Genomic DNA, 23,316 nt, shown 5'->3' with positions numbered 1-23,316 from the left:
AAAACTGACCGAAAAGCCTGGTAAAAAACCCAACTGGTTCATTGCTTCTTTTATATTAGGTCCTACTTTAAATGGCCTAAGAGTTACTGATCAATTATTATGTACCAAGAATTGTATGAAGAGTTCGTAATATTCTATCCCATTTAATCCTTAGGACAATACAAGAAACAGATAATACTATAATGCAGAGAAGCTGAGAAACTTCATATAGTTATTAGCAAGTGGCAGGACCCAAATCTAACCTAAACAGTCTGATCTCAGAGCACCTGTATACACTCTCTTTACTGCTACATGACATTCCAGCTTAATTTTTAGTTTTTACCATCTATTATTTCCAAACAAGTATATTTGTATTTTATGTATTTGTTTTTAATGTTGATTGGTAGATATTTTTTATAAGAGCTTACTGAAAAATAATTCACAATACCATACCATTCACTCATTTAAAGTATAAAACTTTTGCTTTTTTAATGATTATTGAACAGAGTTGTACAACCATTACAATTAATTTTAGAAAACACTAAAAAAAAAATCCCTCACCCATTAGCAATCATTTCATTTCCACTCAAGCCTCCCAGCAACAGGCAACCACCAATCTATAATCTGTCTCCTCAGGTTTGCCTATTCTGGATATTTAAGAGGAATAATATGTGTTCTTTTGTGTCTGGCTCCTTTCACCTAGCATAATGTTTTCAAGATTTCCCATACTGTGGCATGCATCAGTACTCTCTTTTTATGACTGGGTAATATCCCACTCTTTGGATATACATTATATTTATCCATTCATTGGTTGATAAACATCTGGGCTGTTTCCAAATATTATGAGCTATGCTGCTATGAACATTGTGTACAAGTTTTTGTTTTGTTTTGGTTTGGTTTTAAAGATTTACTTTACAGAGAGAGAGAGACTGAAAGAGGGACAGCATGTGCAAGCGGTAGGAGAGCCAGAGGGGGAGAGAGAGAGAGAGTCTCAAGCAGACTCTACAAGAAGCATGGAACCTGATGCAGGGCTCCATCCCATGACCCATGAGATCATGACCTGAGCTGAAACGAAGAGTCAGACGCTCAACCAACTAAGCCACCCAGGCACCCCTGTGTACAAGTTTTTATGTGAACATATGTCTTCAATTCTCTTGGGTATATACCTTGGAGAGGAAGTGCTGAATCATATAATAAACCTAGGTTTACCCTTTTTGAGAAGCAGCCAGACTATTTTCCAAAGTGGATGCACCACTTTACATTCCTATCAGCAATATACAAAGGTTCTAATGTCTCCACATCCTCTCTAATACTTAGCAGTCTTTTTAATTTTAGCCATCCTAGTAAGTATAAAGTATTATCTCACTAAAATTCTTAATTGCATGACAGTGGAGATCTATTTACATGCTTAGTTGGCTAGCTGTATATCTTCTTCAGAGAATTCTCTATTTAGATCCTTTGCCCGTTTTAAAATTGGGTTATCTTTTTATTACTGAGCCATAAGAATTCTTTATATATTCTAAATACAGGTGTTGTTGGTTTTTTTAAAAAGATTTATTTATTTATTCATGAGAGACAGAGAGAGAGAAAGAGACACAGGCAGAGAGAAGCACGCTCCCTGCTGAAAACCTGATGTGGGACTCAATCCCGGCTTCCGGGATCACACTCTGGGTCGGGATCACACTCTGAGTCAAAGGCAGACACTCAACCACTGAGCCACTCAGGCATCCTTTAATACAAGTCTTTTATCAAATAATACGATTTGCAAATACCTATTTTGTTGGTTATATTTTCACTTTTTTGGTAGTGCCCTTTGAAGCACAAGGTTTTAATTCTGATAAAATCCAATTTATCTACTTTTTCTTTGTACTTTTGGTGTCATGCCTAACAAACCATTGCCTAATCCAACTCCACATTTATGCCTATGCTTCCATTTAAGAGATTTAAGAGATTAGCTCTTACATTTAGGTCTTTGATCCATTTTAAGGCATTTTTGTACATGGTATGAAGTAGGTAGATGCATTTTTTAACTCATGTTTTATTTTTTTAAAGGTTTTGTTTATTTATTCATGAGAGACACAGAGAGAGAGAGAGAAGCAGAGACACAGGCAGAGGGAGAAGCAGGCTCCATGCAGGGAGGCTGACATGGGACTCAATCCAAGGTCTCCAGGATCATGCCCTGGGCTGAAGTCAGCACTAAACTTCTGAGCCACCCGAACTGCCCTTAACTCATGTTTTAAAGGCAAGAATTGGCATTACCCTTTTGCTCCTACTTCTCCAACATTCTCTTCTCTTTTTTTTTTTTTTAAAGATTTTATTTATTCATGTGAGACAGAGAGAGAGAGGCAGAGACACAGGCAGAGGAAGAAGCAGGCTCCATGCAGGAAGCCTGATGTGGGACTCAATTCTAGGACTCCAGGATCATACCCTGAGCCAAAGGCAGATGCTTAACCACTGAGCCACCCAGGCATCCCTCCATCATTCCCTTCTCATCAATCATCAGCTAATACAGATTTTAAAGACTCAGACTCTGAAGTCAAAATGCCTGGGTTAGAATACTAGCTTTGTCTCATATGACCTAGAACAAGGTTCCTAATTTCTCTTGGCCTTAATTTCCTTGTCTGTGAGGACAGTAACAACCCCCACCTCAAAAATGATTAAGTGTTAATAATACATACAAAAGCTGAGTAGTAGAGTGTTTGCCATATTATAAGCACTTACTATACTTCAACTATTAATTACTGCTTTCTAAATATCACTCAGGTTTAACATTCTCTCCAGCACCATAGCTTCTATCTATTTTAGGCCACCATCATTTACTTCGATTATAAACCCTCTTCTTAAATGGTTTTCCTGCCTCTAATCTTGTCCTCTTCCAAATTCATTCTCTAGTCTGGACTCACAATGACCACTACTAGAATCAATCCCCTACATTTAAAAAGATAGTTCTCTGGTGCCTCTAGGACAAAGTCCTAACTTCTTAACAACTAAGACAGGAAGACATTTAGATTTGGCTGCTATTTAACTTTCTAGCCTAATTTCTTACTATAACTCCTACGTTATCTTCCACCTCTAGAAGACTGGCTAAATCAGCTTTCAGGGATCCACTTAAACACCACTTTCTCTGACAAGCCTCTATAGATGGCTCCAGAGCTTCAAGGATAATACTCCTTCTATAACAGTGTAAATTCTCCCAAACACTATCAACACATTCATTACACTGTGTAATGACTGTTTACTTATATCTAGCTGAGACTTGGTGAGGGGCAAGCCCCAATACTTATTGCTGCATCCCCTAATGAGTACTATAGCATGAACCATATGGCAGATATTTAAGAAATGTTCCATGAATAGAGGAATGACCTCAAAAATACACAAATCTCAAAGTGGTAGTTTTCTCCACTAGAGAGAGAATGAACTAAAACAAAGACATACCCATAACTTAATAATATTGTCACATTCCATGGTCTGAAATTTTTAAAAATTTATTTATTCATGAGAGACACAGAGAGAGAGAGGCAGAGACACAAGCAGAATGAGAAGCGGGCTCCAATGCAGGGAGCCCGACATGGGACTCAATCCCAGGTCTCCAGGATCAGGCCCTGAAACGAAGGTGGCACTAAACCGCTGAGCCACCCAGGTTGTCCTGAAAGTTTCAATTAAACATGAATACTACTGTCATAGCTTTCATGATGAACATGTGCTTGATCTTTGGTTGGCTATTAGCACTCAAAAAACAAGTCAAGTATTCAAGATGTTTGGTGTGTCAATTATACATACAAACTCAAGTTACATAAATTGATTTTTTAAGTTACTCTATTTTCTAGCCCTTACCTTCTCTGGGAGGTATGTTTTAAACATGAATTTTGGGCAGCCCTGGTGGCTCAGAGGTTTAGCGCTGCCTTCAGCCCAAGGCCTAATCCTGGAGACCCAGGATCGAGTCCCACGTCGTGTTCCCTGCATGGAGCCTGCTTCTCCCTCTGCCTGTGTCTCTACCTCTCTCTCACTCTCTCTCTCTCTCTCTGTGTGTATGTCTCTCATGAATAAATAAATAAAATCTTAAAAAAAAATAAAACTTAAAAAAAAGAAACATGAATTTTATGCAAACTCTAATAATGTTATTAAGCAAACTCATCTTATAAGAAGGGGAAAAAAGGAAAATTTTGGATAATTTTACTACTTTAATTGCTGATTTTAACGCAACTTAAAAAAAAAAATCACTTCAGGGACACCTGGGTGGCTCAGTGGTTGAGCATCTGCCTTCAGCTCAGGGCATGATCCCGGGGTCATGGAATCGAGTCTTGCATCAGGCTCCCCACAGGGAGCCTGCTTCTCCCTCTGCCTATCTCTCTACCTCTCTCTGTGTATCTCTCATGAATAAATAAACAAAATCTTAAAGAAAAACTCACTTCAGAAACTTATTAACTCCTAAAACTTATTAACTCCTAAAAACTCCTAAACTTTATTGAATTAAGTCACTTAATTCAATAAAGTTAAATCTAATTTGTATTCTACTTGGTAATAAAAAGGAGTTGGGAGATACAAAGTGGCCTTGTCTCTTAGAAGTACATACAAATTATTAATGGATAAATTAGAGGGAGTATAAAGTTGGCAAATTCACCTATACTGCCATCTGAATCTTTTGAAAGTGAAGGAATTTGGGTTTTGGGGGGGTTAAAAATTTTTTTTTAAGATTTTATTTATTTGACAGAGAGCAAGTGATAGAGCACTAGCAAGGGCAGAGGCAGAGGGAGAAGCAGACTCCCCACTGAGCAGAGAGCCTGATGCAGGGCTTGATTCCAGGACCCCGAGATCATGATCTGAGCCAAAGGCAGATGCTTAAATGACTGAGCCACCAAGGAGCCCCTAGGAGTTTGGTTTTTAATTAGTATTCCAGTTTTGACAGTTATTAGTCTATTCAAATTTTTCATTTTTTGTCACTTTTCATTTTCTATTTTTCCAAATGTAAATCTAGTTTGTTTAGGTTTTTAAATGTATTAGTGTGTATTCACATTTTATAATTAAAATTCCTTATAAATGGACAAAAGCTATTAGAAACTATAACTAAACCATAAATTTATGAAATCAAATTTGACCAATATATCAATATTTAAGGGCAAAATTAATTTGAAAAAATATACCTCTACTTACACTTTCTCTTGGAAAAATCCAGACATAGTTGGTTATCAGAAGCTATCAACCTATAGAAAGGGTTGGCAAATTTTTTTTTGCTCTTTTGCCAAGAGACCCCATTCAATTGCAAATCAGTTAAAGAGAAATGTTCCCTGGGTGAGTCATCAAGAGCAGTTCATAGGGTTCTAATAAAGGAATCAAAGCAGTTAAAGGTTTTCCCCCATTAAAATATCTTATTAGAGGGCAGCCCAGGTGGCTCAGTGGTTTAGCGCCGCCTTCGGCCCAGGGCGTGATCCTGGGGACCTGGGATTGAGTCCCACGTCGGGCTCCCTGCATGAAACCTGCTTCTCCTTCTGCCTGTGTCTCTGCCTCCATCTCCTCTCTGTGTATTCTCATGAAAAAATAAATAAAATATTTTAAAAAAATAAAAAATAAAAAAATATTTTATTAGACGTATCATTATTTTTCTCAATCTTCAGATGAGGAAATTGAGACTTAGAAAGAACAGATTGCTCATCCAGGGTCTGATTCTATAGCCAATGCTGATCTCTCTATTATTCGGTCTCAATATATTGAATCAATAAAGACAAAAATATGGTAAATAAAAATATGTAATTAGCTATGCCTTCCAAAAGTCAAATCACAGATTACTAAAGGAAAGTATCATTTGTCAACTTAGTATTCTGCGTTTTTTGTTTTGTTTTGTTTTAAGGCTGATTCAGTATGTAATCACGGTTTCAAAAATGCTTTTGGACATTTCTGTCTTGAATAGTTACCTATAAAATAACATATCACCCGGAAAACAACAAATCCCTTGTTTGGATTTTGTGGTATTTGTGCTCCTACCTGACACTGGTTAATAGCTGCATGGTTGCCATGGAATGGGGATTGTCTTTCTTTATCTCGATGATGTCGACTGCTGTGTTTACTTCTTTGCAACTGCTGGCGTAATTTTGCAATCTGCAAAGGGGAAAAAAAAAAAGTGCATCAGAGTTTTCCAAGATACATAAAACATATCCTTGCTGGAAAAATAAAACCAGTATAATTTAGCCTTAATAAATCTTTTGACTTCTAAAATCCTATCACAAAATGATTTATTGAACAAAATTTACATATATACACATACATATGTGTATACATATGTATCTTTCTTTTAGGGAGAAACAAAATTACGTTCCAACACTGTTAAGAGCCTTTAAGCTTCCCAAGTACTAAATCAATGAAATTTTCAACACTTAGAATAAATTACATTATAGCTTTCACAAAGAATTTTAAAATAATGAACTTTATTCTCATTGTGTAAAAATGAATCACATCTTAGATTTCTTTAAACACCTAACCTTCAAAAGCTCCAAAAATTAAACAGTATTTAGACATCAATTCAAGCCATGTAATGCATTCAGACACAATCTTTACATAACAAACACTTTCAATCAATATCCTATAGTATTCCTTCAGTAAATCTTTATTTCTAGGTTACATGTAAAAGTACAAATGTCCTAATTATAGGCACAGAAAAGGGTAATCAGCATAGGGCCATAATCAATTTGGTTATATTGTGTTACTGAATCTCAGAAACACTACCATTATATGCAGAAGTAAAAAATGTGAATTTGTTACATTATCACAATTTTATACATCTCACGCTCAGGTTATGTTAACAGGCATGGACTCTTATTTAATAAAACAAAAAGACAGGAAAAAGACATATAAATCTGGTAGGTAATGTGTACATTTCTCATATTCAAATCTTTATCCAATCAATGTAATAGCTATTTTTCTATTATTTCTCAAGTAAACAAATCAAAAAGATAAAAACAAAACCAACACAAAACAATTGAAACTGACAAATCCTTGCTGCCCAAGAAGGATTTAGGGAACTAGCCAAGAAAGGTATCAAACTTCAACACCCCCTTCCTTGGAACCATTTTCCTGACCTCCTTAAGTTGATCTGTACTGCCCCATGACGCTGAACGCTTGTGAGACCCTTTCTTCTTTTCAGAGTATTCTTCGGCCCATGCACTCTCTGTCTATAATGGGAAAAAGATGGAAAGGATATGTTAACCATTTAACAATAAATGTATACTACATTTGCAACAAGATGGATGCATCTTGAGGACATCATGCTCAATCACACAAGTCAGGCAGATAAAGAAAAATACCGTATGATCACATGTAGAGTCTAAAAAAACTCAGAGAAAAAGAGATCAGATTTGTGGGTATCAAAGGCAGGCACTGGTGAGGCACTGGAGGGGGAACTGGATGAAGGTAGTCTAAAGGTACAAACTTCTAGTTATAAGATAAACAAGTACTGGGGATGTATAATATGATGACCATACTTAATACTGCTGTATGGTATATTTGAAACCTGCTAAAAGAGTAGATCCTAAAAGTTCTCATGACAAGAAAAAACATTTTTTTTAAACTATATGAGATAATGGATGTTAACTAAACTCACTGTGGTAATCATTTCATAATGTATGTATTCCCAGACATGCTGTACAAAAACTTTTACAATGCTGTATATGTCAATTTTATCTCAATAAACCTGAAAAAGTTTCATTTCTAAAAAGTATACACTTTTCTATTATACAATACATTCCTATCAAAGAAAATTAAGTACTAGAATATTTAAAATAACACAATGACCCAAAATTCCTCCAGCACCAGTTACTTTATTTTAGCCTATTTCTTTCATTTCTATTATTAATGAATGTTTGGTCATTATTTTTACATAATTACAGCCATAGCATTTATTGAGCAAACACATACTAATAACAGCTAACATTCCTGTGATCTTATTATGTGCTAGGCACTTTGCTTTATGAAAGTACAGTGAAAGGTCTTCACTGTATTATCTGACTGAAAATATATGTGAAGCTCTACAATTTTTACAGGTAAGGAAGCTTGATAAGTTGCTTATTGTTTCACAGCTAAGAAGTGGCAAAGCCAAGATATAAACCTAAGACTCGGGGATCCCTGGGTGGCGCAGCGGTTTGGCGCCTGCCTTTGGCCCAGGGCGCGATCCTGAAGACCCGGGATCGAGTCCCACATCGGGCTCCCGGTGCATGGAGCCTGCTTCTCCCTCTGCCTGTGTCTCTGCCTCTCTCTCTCTCTCTGTATGACTATCATAAATAAATAATAAAATAAATAAATAAATAAAAAGAAGTATAAAAAATTAAAAAATAATAATACATAAACCTAAGACTCTGGAGTTCACAGTCTTCACTTTTTTTTTTTTTTTTTTTAGATTTTATTTACTTATGCATGAGAGACATATATAGAGAGAGGCAGAGACATGGGCAGAGGGAGAAGCAGGCTACACACAGGGAGCCCGACATGGGACTCGATCCCAGGTCCCCAGGATCACGCTCCGGGCTGCAGGCGGCGCTAAACCGCTGCGCTGCTGGGGCTGCCCACAGTCTTCACTTCTATACTATATCTAGGCTTGCTTTACATATCTGCAAAGTATAGCCTCAAAAATGGTAAATACTTAGTGCTTCTTTTTTAATGCTTAGTGGTTATACAAAATCCAGACTTTAAAGACATTGCAACAGAAAAAATAAAATGAGTTCTTAGTACATGAAAATATGTTCAATCTCACCCATAAGAGAAATCCAAGTTAAAAGTTCACTAAGACTGTGTGATTTGATATCATACTCCCTCTAACACTGCTGGTGGAAGTGTAAATTAGTACAGACTTTATGGAAGGGGACTAAACAACTTGTGCTGAAGTTATAAATGCATACTGTTCCATTCACCCTTCTTTTGTAATTTATCATGCAAATGTACAAAATACATATCTTTATGCACAAAATGAGATAGCATATTATTCCCAGTAGCACCATTTTTACAAGTAAAAGATTAGACAATGTAAATAGAGGATTTGTTAAATAAAGTAATGATGTATCTTTTCAACACAATACTTATTTGGCTATAAAAAATAAGGAAATTCATAATAATCTCTATGAGATATTGTTAAAAACTCAAGGCTCCCTATAACAGAAGAAATATAACAGCGGTTGCCTCATGGGAAGAAGATCCTTCCTTAACTGTATATACTCTTAGATGCTGCACCATAAGGATAAACATGTAGCCTATTCAAAATAATACCTCCTTATACACGGGGATGGGGAGAGGACTTTTAAGGGACAATCTTTCTATATGGATAAGTAACGTCCTTAAGGAAAAAGGAGGTTGTGGAAGAATATGTACACAACATATATATGGTATTCTTGCCAAAAATGTAATAACTTGAATTTAATTGTAAAAAGACAGTCTCAAGTTAAGAATATTCAATAAAAATACCAGCTTGCTCTCTTAAAAAATATCAAAGTTAGGAAAAATAGGAAAAATATAAATGGCTAAGTAATTGTTTCAGATTAAAGGACACTAAATAAACATAACATCTAAATGCCATGTCTGTTTCTTGACTGGATCCTGGCTTGCAGAATAAATTACCACAGAGAACATTATTTTTTTAAAATATTTTTTATTTATTTATTTATGATAGTCACAGAGAGAGAGAGAGAGAGGCAGAGACACAGGCAGAGGGAGAAGCAGGCTCCATGCACCGGGAGCCTGACGTGGGATTCGATCCCATGTCTCCAGGATCGTGCCCTGGGCCAAAGGCAGGCACCAAACCACTGCGCCACTCAGGGATCCCCCACAGAAAACATTATTGAGGAAACTTGAAAGATTTGGAATTATCCTTTGGTAATTGTTTTAAAGTCCTTGTTCATATACATGTTGAAGTATCTGAAAAGGGTTAGAATGTCTGCAACTTACTAACAATTAGCAAATAGTAATAAAAGCAATTATATCTACACCAAAAAATAAAAATATATAAAAATGTTTACTGGTGAATATAGGTGAAGAGTTTACTGGCGTTTAATCTATTCTTGCAATTTTTCTTTTTTTTATATATTTTATTTGACGGGGGTTGCGGGGGGAGAGCATGCACGCACAAGCAGGGGGAGTGGCAGGCAAAGGGAGACAGAGAAGCAGGCTCTCCGCTGATCAGACGCCCAACATGGGGCTTGATCCCAGGATCCCGGGATCATGACCTGTGCCAAAGACAGATGATCCACTGACTAACCCACCCAGGCATGCCTCTTGCAATTTTTCCATATATGAGACTTTTTCTAAATAAAAAGATTTTTAAATTAGGGAAACTAAATATATTAAGTATAAAATTAACTCAATGAAAATCAAAGGGATATAAAAGTTTCCTATAGGTTTGTTAAGAATAAATTAAGATAATAAGGACAAGAGTACTAAGCAAGAAAAATAAAAGCAAGCATGAAGAGCAACAGACAAGCTTTATTACTAACTTCAGTTATAAGATGTTCAAACAGGAAAAAATACTTTAAAAAGTCACTAACTTTACTTAAACTCCTAACTCAAAAGATAATTGCTTTCTTTGTTCTATGAAGAAGCCGTGCTTTATTATAAGACACCCTTAGAGGGCAGCCCGGGTGGCTCAGCGGTTTAGCGCCGCCTTCAGCCCAGGATGTGATCCTGGAGACCCAGGATCGAGTCCTGCGTCAGGCTCCCTGCATGGAGCCTGCTTCTCCCTCTGCCTGTGTCTCTGCCTCTCTCTCTCTCTCTCTCATGAATAAATAAATAAAATCTTAAAAAAAAAAAAAGACACCCTTAGATGTTAATAAAAAAGTATAATTGGGGGATCCCTGGGTGGCTCAGTGGTTTAGCGCCTACGTTTGGCCCAGGGTGTAATCCTGGAGTCCTGGGATCAAGTCCCACATCAGGCTCCCTGCATGGAGCCTGCTTCTCCTTCTGCCTATGTCTCTGCCTCTGTGTGTGTGTGTGTGTCTCATGAATAAATAAATAAATAAAATCTTTTTTTAAAAAAGTAAAATTGAGTTTTAATCAAGTATATTTTAATTTTGTTCAGTCTTGCACTCTATACTAGAAAACTATCAAGCATCTACTATTAATGTGTCAGGCACTGGACTAGGTACTGGGGTTAAGGAAAAAACAGTCCTTACTCTCAAAAAGTTTTTTCTAAAAGAGAAACAGTAATAGCCAATCATGGTATGATTGATGACAGAGGTCCCCCTAAGAAAGGCATCTAACCCAAACTACAAAGACAGGGAAAGAGATAGGCAAGATTTTATGGAATGGGGGGTGGGGAGGGTGCTATGAGCATTAGCATATAAGTTATCCAAGCAAATGGTGGAAAAGCATTCCAGGCAAAACAGAAAATCCGAGAAGCGTTAGTGAATAGAGTACACAGGGCACTGCAAGTTCATTATTGAGAATAGGAGTGTACTTTCTAAATTATTGAGAGAAGAAAGAAAAGAAAAGAAAAGAAAAGAAAAGAAAAGAAAAGAAAAGAAAAGAAAAGAAAAGAAAAGAGAAAAGAAAAAAGAAAAGAAAAGAAAAGAAAAGAAAAGAAAAGAAAAGAAAAGAAAAGAAAAGAAAAGAAAAGGTTACACCGTCAAGAAACTAGTTGTTTTAAAGGATTTCATGATATGACTCTACTTTATTATGCTATAGCCCAGCCTGTTTAAAAAACAATGTATAGAATCACTGACCTAAAGAAATCTGATCCAAACTGTGAAGAAAGGACAACAACATCAGTCAAGTGGTAAAACATTTGGAAATTTAGATTGTTTCAGAATCCTAGGCTTAACCAAGAAAGGCAAAGCTACTGAGAAGCCAACTATAGAACTTATATAGAGGTTGTTAAATTTAGATCTGGGGAAAAAAAAAAAGATCTTAACCCTTTCCTTCCCTCTTAATATTACCAATTTTAACCAGTGGACCAAGGTTTTATACAAAATAGCAAGAGTTCCTCAAAAAGTAATTTTTTAAAAAAGTTGATTTACCTGTTCAGTACTTTCATCTCCTAACACTAAGATACACTGTAGTGTTGCTTACATTAAACATACAAAACAGTTATTTCTTTTCTTGCTATAAGTTCCAGATCATTCTTTCAAAAAAAAGGAAACAACCTCTAAACAAGTTTATGGACTTATAAACAACTACTTTCAATAAATCAACATTATTTTAGTCTCTAATTTACCAAGTATTTAATTTTGTTAGGTTTTAATAACAGACCATCTTATAGTTTCTGAACTTGGCTTACAATTTCAAGCCAGTGCATAAAATGGAAAAAAAAAAAAAAAAAAAAGTAAGCTCTGAATCAAAATCAACCACTAAAGGAGGAAAATAGTCTCTGAAATGTAGGAGTTCCAAGAGAAAATAACATTAGATTTGTAAAAACAAAAGATGACTGGTTTATGAAACAAACAAAAGAAATGATAAAGAAAACCAGACACCAATCACATGAGTCACAAATTCACAAACTCACACATGCCCCCTGTAAGGTAAAGAAGGCTAGGTGGTTAGGAAAATTGGGAAGAGAATAACTTTTCAGTCAAAAGAATGTCAAATAATCCAGCCACACATATACATCTCATTTTATGCCCACAAACTGCTGTAGTCAGAAAATTCAAAAGGCATCCCCCCTGGAAGATTAGGGGAGTTAAATTAGATTAATATAACTGCAAAACAGCTAATGCTGGGAATATAGTCTAAATTTGGAAGGCAAGCTGATAAATGGTCAGTTTTAGGATCTTTAAAAGAACATAGGAAGTGGGGGGACAGAAGGGAGAAGTTGGGGGCAGCATAGTATTAGGCAGCGTTATCAGACTCTAAAGCAGAAATGGTAGATAAGTTTTGTAGACAGTCTCATGGACCAGTCCTGCTCCATTGGCAATGGCAAGCTAAAGCACTGAACTTGAGAGACTCTCAGGCTATTTGAGTTCATAGAGAATGAGCAATGTCTGCCAAAGATAGAGGAAAAAAGAAATGATGCCGTATTTTTACTATCTTTGTGTCAAATAATCATGTACAATAAGATTTTAATCATCCACTCCTCTTTTTTTTTTTTTTCATCCACTCACTCTTATGACCAATGCAAAAAATGGGGTAGAGGTAAGGAAGAAGGAGAGATTGACATCTTTAAAAACTTGCTGTCATACTCAATGTTTTTGATAGGTGCCTTTCTCTGTATTTTCCAGAACCTCCTCTTTCCATTCCCACTCATCCTGGAGATGCTGAGACAGACCTTAGAATCATACTTTTTTTTTTTTTTTTTTTTTAAGATTTCACTTATTTATTCCTGAAAGACACACAGAGAGAGGCAGAGACACAGGGAGAGGGAGAAGCAGGCTCCTCACAGGGAGCCGGATGCAGGACTCGATTCTGAGATCATGCCTGGAGCCAAAGGCAGATGCTCAACCACTGAGCCACCCAGGCATCCCCATTTTTTTTTTTTTTTAATGAAGAACCAGGGCTCAGAGTGGTAACATGATATGTTCTGTCAAAAGTCTAACAGGAACTTCCCGGAAGCACCCATCTATAATATAAAATAAATTACTTTCATCATACTGTCTGTTCTAGCACTATCTGGACCAGGGGTGATTTTTATCAGGGGTGATTTATGAGAGCCCAAGGCCTCTCAACAAGGACAAAAATTGCTAATCAGTCCCAGTAATTGTTAGCCTGAATCTTCGCCAACATAATGCTCCCAGAATCTAACAGCAATTGACAAACTGCCTAACATATGAAACCTACGTGCATCCTTGTTCTGACAATAATCAAAGGTAGTAATTTTAATGATGAGCATTTATGAAATGCACTATGTGCCAGACACTTTTCTAAGTGTTTTACATATATTTCCTAGTTTAATCCTCATAATAATCTTAAAAGATAGGTACTATTATTTTCCCATTTTACAAAGAGGAAACAAAGGCACAGAAGTGTCTGAACTCCAAAGATACACAAAAAAGCACATGAAAAGATGCTCAACATCATTAGCCATTAGGAAAATATAAATAAAACCCGTAAGATACAATTCCGTACCTATTAGGATAGCTATACTGAAGAAAAAAATGAAAATAATAAGTTTTGGTGAGGATAGAGAGAAACTAGAGCCCTTATACATTGCCAGAGGGGATATAAACTGGTGTAGCCTGCTGTGAAAAAAAGTCTGGCAGTTCCTCTAAAAGCTAAATATATGACTGTCAGGCAATTTCACTCTTACATATGTACTAAAAGGAATTGAAAGCTGAGATTCAAATAGATACCTATAAACCAATGTTCATTTCAGCATTATTAACAATAGCGAAAATTTGTTAACAACTCAAATGTCCACAAAGAGATAAATGGATAAACATGTTTACCCATATAGTGGAATATCAAACAGCCATGAAAAAGGAAATGGTTCAACATGGATGAACTTTGAAAACATAATGCTAATTACAAATATTGGGGGGGCACCTGAGTGCTTAAGTGGCTGCCTTTAGCTCGGGTCATAATCCTGGAGTCCTGGGATCAAGCCCCACATGTAGCTCCCTGATCAATGGGGAACCTGCTTCTCCCTCTCCCCTCACTTGTACTCTTCTTTCTCATAAAAAAATCTTAAAAAAAAAAATCTTAAAATCTTAAAAGAAAAAGATTTATACATATTGTATGCTTCTACTTATATAAAATATCTAGAACAGGCAAATTCACAGAAACAAAGTTGAACAGTGGTTACAGAGGCTGAAGAAAGAATAGGGAGTTAGAGTTTTTGTTTGGGGTGATGAAAAGTTTTGGAAGCAGATAATGGCAATGGCTGAACAACATTGTGAATATAATTAATGCTACTTTATACTTAAAAATTGTAAATTTTATGTTATATATATTTTACCAAAAATTTTAAAAGCTGATCTAAGAGCCACCTGGGTGGCTAAGTCAGTTAAGCACCGACTTTTGGTTTTGGCTCAGGTCATGATTTCCATGTCATGAGATCTAGCGCTGTAGCAGGCTCTGTGTTCAGCATGGATTTTGCTTGGGATTCTCTCTCTCCCTCTTTCTCTTTCTCTCTCTTCTTCTACTCCCTTCCCTGTTCATGCTATCTTTAAAAAAAAGGAAATCTTTAAAAAGCTGACTTAATTAACTAGCATACATACATACATTAGTGAATCCAACACCTACCAATAGGGAATTTGAGAACTTGTGATTAATCACATTAGTGCTATAGTCACTTGCCAAAGATGGGAGCCCACAGTGTAAATGAGAGATCAGAGTGCCCAGCTATTGCCGTATTGTACCTTAGGAGATTCTAATGTGAGCTTTACAAGCAAGATTAACAATATGGTAATTACAAGTTTTCTTTGTATATATATCCTTATTATTCCCAATTTGGGGGACATTTAGAAAAAGGTGAAGCAAGTATGGGGTTTATACTTTAATTCAATGTAGTCAGAGCTAGGTGGGATCCTAGTGACTTATAAGATTGTTTATTCTTACTGGTAAGACAAAATATCTGAGCCCACTGAACCTGAAACTGCAGAGATAACAAGGGTTGCAGAAATGTTCAAGGAAATATATCCACAGTAATTTAAACATGGCATGTGGATTAAGCAGAAAGGAAGTAGGGACTTATTTCCCATACTACATGCCCTAATCTCACAAACTTAGAGATTTTGAATAAATGGAGAATTTTGTACAACTATTTGGTTAAAGTCAGTTTCTCAAAAGATTCATTAATTTTGAGGAGTACAGCCTCTGTTTTCATTTCTGTATTTGCCACTGGAGTATAAACATCAAGGTAATCTCAAATCCCAAACATCTACCCTAATAGTGGGACTCAGTTTCAAGAATATCAGAATAGAAAAAAACACAACACAACAAGAACATGTGGAATTTTGGAAACCAAAATGCAAATCCAAAAACCACTGCAAAGTGTATTTACTTGGTTCTGTAAAAGGACATTCTCTTCATAAAGTGCTAGGATCAAGAAATCATGAGTGATATAAATTTGAAGTTTAAAGCAAGATAATACCTTAGCTAATTTTCAACAATCAGTATAAAGAATCTTTTAACTCTTTAACTGATTCTCATTCTTCATCAGCAATAAAGCTTTAACTGTTCTACTTATTCATTCCTTTGCAAATAATCCTTGAGAGTTTATTCTCTCAGGTACAGTACTAAATCCTAGAGATAAAAATACAGAAATGGACAAGCTAGACAACATCTAGTGAGTATGGGAAACATTAATGATTAGACAAATATTTAACTAACTTTAAATTATAATAAGTGCTATGACAGAAACTATACCAAACTAAGATGCAGTTATCACTTGACTTTGATCTTGGACCTCAGCTTCCTCATTTGTAAAATCAGGAAGTAGATCTAAGCAATCTCATAAGAACCTTTTATTTTTAGTAATCTCTATGTCGAAGGTGGGGCTAAACTTACAACCCCAAAGATCAAGAGTTGTATGCTCTTCCAAATGAGCTAGCTGGTGCCCCTCTTAAGATTCTTATAACTAAAAAATTTCATTAATCTAAAAGTACAAAATTTTGCTTCCAGGGTCTCTTTGTCAGGATACTTACATTTACAGAATCAATCTGCAATGTAATACAATCCCAATCTCCCAACATGGGAAGATTTATGGCATAAAAATATAAGGTTAGACGGAAAGTAAAGTAATCCTGTTATAAATTCAATATATTAAATATATTCTGATGTTCTAAATAAACAAAGAGAAAATGGGAAAAGTGCATCCATAAATTATCCTTATGTATTGGAATTACTTTGGATATTATTTAAAAGTGCACATTCCCAAAACACAACCAAAGCCTACTACAAAGTATCTGGAGGTCAGGCCTGGGAATCTGTACTTTTGATAAGATTCTCAGGTCATTCTAATACACACTAATGTTTTAAGTATTTGAACACAGAGTAAAAACAAATAATATTATGAGAAATGGTTTCAGAGTAAAACATTTCATGATAAGAATTTTAATAAACCTACCTGTGTAGCCTTGTCCCTCATGCAAGGAGCAGCTTGCCCATGACTATCACGAGGCCAGTGCCCAGAAAGGTATGGAGCAGCAAGTGTATCCAGAGAGGAAGTACGGCGGATAATACTAGAGGGGCTTGAGGATGGTGGTCGTGTCTTGTCACCTAGATTAAAACAAATATATGTATTTTTAAAATAGATTAGGAAGGAAACAAAGTAGAAACTAAGTTTTAAACTATGTGGAAATTCTCTAACTTAAATATAAAAAGCAAACAAACTACTAATTCACACAAACTTGGATGAATCTCCAAGGAATTAGAGTGAAAATAGTTATTCTTAAATGGGTACATACTGTATGATTTCATTTATGTAACATTATTGAAATGAAAAAAATTCAGAAATGGAGGAAAGATTAATAGCTGCCCAGAGTTAGAGATAGGAGAGGGAAAATGAAGTAGCAGAAGAGAAGCAGGTGTGGTAACAGGGCAACATAGAAGACCCTTGTGATAAACTGGACTGCATGCAGTGCTAAAAATACAAACACATCGAGAAGATTAAACAGTACAGAATTATATACACGCACAAATGAGTTCAAGTAAAACTGGAAAAATCTGAATTAAGAGCAACAGATTGTACAACATCCATATCCTGGTTGTAATATTGTACCATAATTCTATAAAATATTATCACTGAGGGAGACTGGGCAAAGAAAGTATAAAAAAGGTGTATTATTTGTTACAACTGCAATCAACTCTACAGAAAAACAGAAAATAAGAAATGTATATATACCCATTTAAAAATGTTCATCTTGGTTTTAAGATTAAATAGGTATAATGTACAAAATACTTATTACACCACCTATACTCAAAATGATATAAGGCAGTTACAGGAAAGTAAAGTTACAGGAAAGTTCCATTTTCATCAGCTCTATATGACACACACCTCAGGGAGATTTTGTTACAATAAAACTGTATTAACCAGGCTACAGGAGCTATCACTGAAGCCACATATGCAAAAGTCTTTTCCATTTCAAGCTACAGAATATGTATTTAGGGATCCCTGGGTGGCGCAGTGGTTTGGCGCCTGCCTTTGGCCCAGGGCGCGATCCTGGAGACCCGGGATCGAATCCCACATCAGGCTCCCGGTGCATGGAGCCTGCTTCTCCCTCCGCCTGTGTCTCTGCCTCTCTCTCTCTCTCTCTCTCTCTGTGACTATCATAAATAAATAAAAAATTAAAAAAAAAAAGAATATGTATTTAGATGTAAGCAAAAAATAAAAACTAAAAATATTAGAAGTAATGGGAAGTGAGATGGGACATAGAAAAAACACCTTTTAATCTCCTTTTTTTCTTTTTATAGGGGAAGGAAATAGGCTTAGCTAATTTATGCTTTAAAAGGAAAGAAAGAGCGAGAGAAAGCGAGAGAGAAAGAGAGAGAGAGAGAAAGGACGCAAGAATGCCAGCAAAGGGGAAAAAAAGCTTTAAAAATATTAAATATAGAAAGAAAACACTAAAAATATTAAATATAATTATATGCATAAATAAGACTGCATTATAATGCTATCATTCTAGTTCTATATAACAAATACCTTGCTAATCTTAAGCCTGTATTTGAAAACACTTTGAGATACATCTCTTCTATTTGTATTACGTTATGTCTTAGTAAGGGTCTTGCATAGTTACAAGTATAAAAGTTCAGCTGCTGGTTATGTGACCCATATTAACAAAAGATTCAATTCCACTAACATAATAGTTACAGCAGCTGTGTTGCTGATAATCATAAAGCTGCTTCACAGATATGCCTCAGATACATAATTTGCTTTCAAAATGGCACAATTATTTCACTAAAACAATGCCTAATTGTTGCAAATGTATCCTTCCTTTTATAACAAACAGAAAATAAAGAGTACATATCCATAAGTTCAAGAAAGCATGGTCTCATTATGACAAGTGAAAAGGAATAAATGTCCATGGTCCACAATTTTTTAGTTAAAACTAAAAAAATAATCTCTATGGGGAAGCCACGAGAAGATCGTTCTCAGCTAGGGGGAGAAAAGACACATATATTCGGTAAACTGGGGTTCATTCATCAAAATGAAAATTGCTGGAAGTTGTCTGGTACTTTTTTTCCTACTATGATGCTGATTCAGTCACCCACCAGTACACTAATCAAACAGACCTTACTATTGGGTCTGATTCCATTTTGAAAATTTTTAATTATCCAAGAGTTGACTTTTCAGCTAGGCCCATTACAATCTTCTATAATGAAATGGGGAATAGAAATATTATACATGGTCACATGTAAAAATACTAAACATTTTCTTTTTATAACTCCCTTCCTGTAACCCATTCATTTAAACGTTTACTAAAGGTGTGTGAGCCAGTGCAAAGCCTTAAATATTTAAAAGACTAAGTTACAGTCTGCTGTAAAGAGTACAGTCTACATTTAGCTTGTCATTATTCCATTTCAATCCAAGTTCCCCAAATTGACAGTATTCGTCCCTAATTATGAGGGAGTTTAAGGGTTGGGAGAGAGCCTCAACAGTCAAAGACAACTCAAAGAATCCCATCCCACCTGAACAAAGGCTGTATTTATAAGGAAATCCAGAGAAAAAAACTTTTTGACAGCCAACAAGACCCTTCTTGATCTGGCCTCTCCAGCCTCACTCTGTTGCCTGTACCACCTCAATTGCTACCTGCTGAATGACCAGCAGTTCCCAACAAGTGCTATGCCCTTGCATGCATCCACACCTTTGTCTTTACTTAGGTATCCCTAGAGATCTCTTTCTTTGGTTTGGCTAATTCATGTTTAACCTTTCGAACTTCAGCTGTCTAAACTGAAATTCAAAATTCAGTTCAGGTATTTCCTCTGGAAAATCTTTCTTAAACAGCTGATACTCAAGCCCAAGAAACACATCAACTTCTAAGTCAAAAGTCCTACTGTGTGCTGCCATAGCATGGTTCATAGAAATAGTCTCTTGAATGTTAAATTACAGAATGAGGTTTTGGAGGGCAGGAATTTTACTTCCCCTCCATCCCAATGATAAAGACAGTACCTGATATATATGCAGAGAAGAGAAAGACTTCTAATATTACCATTCTTCATCAACAAGGGCAAGCATGTGCAATAAATTGTGATATTCTTGTTAATCCAAAGTAAAGCCATAAAATCAAATATTGCCTATTATTAATCACATATGGCATCTTTAAAAAAAATGAAACTCCTAGAAAAGCTATTGCCAGGTCATGGGAAAATAGGAAGAGGCTGATAAAAGGGCACAAACTTTCAGCTATACAATCAATAAGTAAGGTCTAAAGATCTAACTTGTGACATGGTGGCATGGCTGATTAACCATGCACTGTACAGTTAAAATTTGCTGAGTGCACAACTTAAAAAAGATAAATATCTGAGGTGATGGATATATATATATCATATATATATATCATATATATATATATATATATCTCAAATCACGGTGTGCACTTTAAGTATCTTACCACCTTGTCAACTATATGTCAGTAAAACTGGGGGGAAAAAAATAAATTAAAACAAAACAGAGGTTCAAACTTGACTTTGTGTTTTTAACAATCAAGTCTTTAAAGAAGTTAACCGCAGCAGGGTGTGGCACTAAAAATAGCAGTCAGCGCCTTGGGCTCTGGAGTTCAGAACTCACCAACTATCTATGACCAGTTCTACTGGTTCCTGAGCGACTTCAACAATAATAGTACAGCATCCCAAACCACAGCCCGTAGGTATTACATTAACCGCTTCTATAGACTGTGTTAGAATTAGGTATATATAGAACTTAATCAGGTACTGGCTTAAAGGCTGTATTCATACTTGTCCCAAAAGAGGGGGATAAAACTCCTTTTTCAAGTATAAAAATGATAAATACTCCTCATAAAGAAACCTAACAGTACAAATAAAAGCAATCCCAACAGGCTACCACTCAGAGATAACCATTTTAATGAGTATTTATATCAAAATTTGTCTACCACTCACACACACAATTTTATATAAATGAGGCTCCATTAGGGATGCTATTACTTATTGTTGAGAAATAAAATGGGCTTGTTGAGGACCTATTTCCATTGCAATAAATATAAATCTATAATTCATTACAATTTTTAATAGATGTATGCTATCCTACTGAATAGATATACCTTGACTTAATCCCATAATGATGGACATTTCCAGAGGCAGATATATGTCTTTTTACATTTAATTATCTCTCAGTGAAAAAATTTCTAGATATCAAATTGTATATCTAAGGACCTACCTAGGTTAAAATTTTAAGTACTGCCACATTGCTTCCCACCAGAAAGGATTTTGCCTTCACAAGAGTATTCATTTACCCACATTCTACAGTATATTTTATTAATTTCTGCCAATCTAAAAAAAAGATGAAAAATAACATTTTATTTGCATTTCAATTATTATTTATAAAATATTCATTTACTGGCAACTCGTTCTTTTATACATTACCAGTATTTTAAAAATATTACTCCTTCCTTTTCTCAATTTTATAGAGATCTTTTTTCTGAAGAAACATTTAAATTAAAGGAGTTCCTTCTGTTTCATTTTAGCTTTTCTCATTAATTTCAGAAAAATGGGGCAGCCTGGGTGGCTCAGCAGTTTAAGCGCCTGCCTTCCGCCCAGGGCGTGATCCTGGAATCCCAGGATCGAGTCCCACGTCAGACTCCCTGCATGGAACCTACTCCTCCCTCTGCCTGTGTCTGCCTCTCTCTCTGTGTCTATGATGAATAAATAAATAAAATCTTTAAAAAAATTTCAGGAAAATGAGGTCAATTTTGTGTTAAATAGTATGCACAGTCTGATTAAATTCCTATAAAAGTATATGCCTATTCATCCACTGTCTAAACTTCCTCATACACACACACACACACACACACACACACACACACACTTCCCTTCCTTCAAAATGTCTGTGGAAAGAAATACCAGCATACCTAATTTTACTGTGTTTTGCTTTACTACGTGCTTTTACAAACCGAAGGTTTGTGGCAACCCTGAGTTAAACAAGTCTATCTGTGCCATTTTTTAAAATTTTTTATTTATTTACGATAGAGAGAGAGAGAGAGAGAGGCAGAGACATAGGCAGAGGGAGAAGCAGGCTCCATTCACCGGGAGCCCGATGTGGGATTTGATCCCGGGTCTCCAGGATCGCGCCCTGGGTCAAAGGCAGGCACCAAACCGCTGCACCACCCAGGGATCCCTATCTGTGCCATTTTTTTAACAGCATTTGCTCACTTCATGTCTCTTGTGTCACATTTTGGTAATTCTTGCAGTATTTCAAACTTTTTCATCATTATATGTGCTATAGCATCTCTTATCAGTGATCCCTGATATTATTATTGTAATTGCTTTGGGGCACCACAAACCACACCTATATAAAGTAGTGAACATAAATGTTGTGAGTGTTCTGATCGCTCCATTGACCAGCAGCTTCTGCCTTTTCAAATCTCCCTCTCCTTGAGCCTCCCTATTTCCTGAGACACAACAATGTTGAACTTAGACCAATTAATAACCCTACAATGGCTTCTATGTGATCAAATGAAAGGAAGAGTCCTACATCTCTCAATTTCAATCAAAAGTTAGAAATGATTAAGCTTAGTGAGGAAGATGTGTCCAAAGCCAAAAGAAGGCCAAAAGCCAGACCTCTTGTGCCAAACTGTTAGCTAAGCTGTGAATGCAAAGGAAAATTTCTTGAAGAAAATTAAAAGTTCACTCCCGTGAACATTTGAATGATAAGAAAGCCAAACAGCTTTATTGCTGATATGGACCACGTTTTAGTGGTCTCGATAGACGATCAAATCAGTCACAACATTCCCTTAAGTCAAAGCCTAATCCAGAGCAAAGCCCTCACTCTCTTCAATTCTATGAAGGCTGAGAGAGGTGAAGAAGCTGCAGAAAAGTTGGAAATTAGCAGAGGTTGGTGCATGAGGTTTAAGAAAAAAAGCCACCTTGGGGCTGGCTCAGTCAGTAACTCTTCATCTCAGGATTGTGAGTTCAAGCCCCATGTTGGGCATGGAACGTACTTTAAAAAAAAAAAATGTTTAGGGGGGAAAAAAAAAGAAAAAAGCCATATCTATAACATAAGTACAAGACAAAGCAGCAAGTACTGATGTAGAAGCTGTACCAAGCTATCCAGAAGATCTAAGATAATACCAAACAGATTTTCAACATAGATGAAACAGCCTTTTATAAGAAAAAAGATGCCATGTAGGACTTGGTTAGAGAGGGGTCAATGCCTGGCTTCAAATATTCAAATGAGATGTTGACTCTTTGTTAGGGATTAATGTAGCTGGTAACTAAGATGAAGGCAACACTCACTGATCATTCTGAAAATCCCTGGGTCCTTAA

The 23,316-nt window shown here is 36.0% G+C and overlaps 1 protein-coding gene across 2 annotated transcripts in view; it reads right to left on the bottom strand.

The window, feature by feature from the left end:
• The window catches only part of FAM117B (family with sequence similarity 117 member B), an 80,758-nt gene that overhangs the window by 19,169 nt on the left and 38,273 nt on the right, over positions 1-23,316 (bottom strand). For both annotated transcript variants that reach the window (XM_041737635.1, XM_041737636.1), the window contains exons 2-4: positions 16,946-17,097; positions 7,050-7,142; positions 5,959-6,072 (exon numbers count right to left, since the gene is read on the bottom strand). In XM_041737635.1, the coding sequence (XP_041593569.1) occupies positions 5,959-6,072; positions 7,050-7,142; positions 16,946-17,097 (359 nt within the window). The remainder of the gene's footprint in view (positions 1-5,958; positions 6,073-7,049; positions 7,143-16,945; positions 17,098-23,316) is intronic.

This window comes from Vulpes lagopus, chromosome 22, assembly GCF_018345385.1.
Source record: "Vulpes lagopus strain Blue_001 chromosome 22, ASM1834538v1, whole genome shotgun sequence".
NCBI lineage: Eukaryota > Metazoa > Chordata > Mammalia > Carnivora > Canidae > Vulpes > Vulpes lagopus.
Note: the sequence above shows the minus strand (reverse complement) of the source record. Positions and strands in the feature narration are given on the sequence as shown.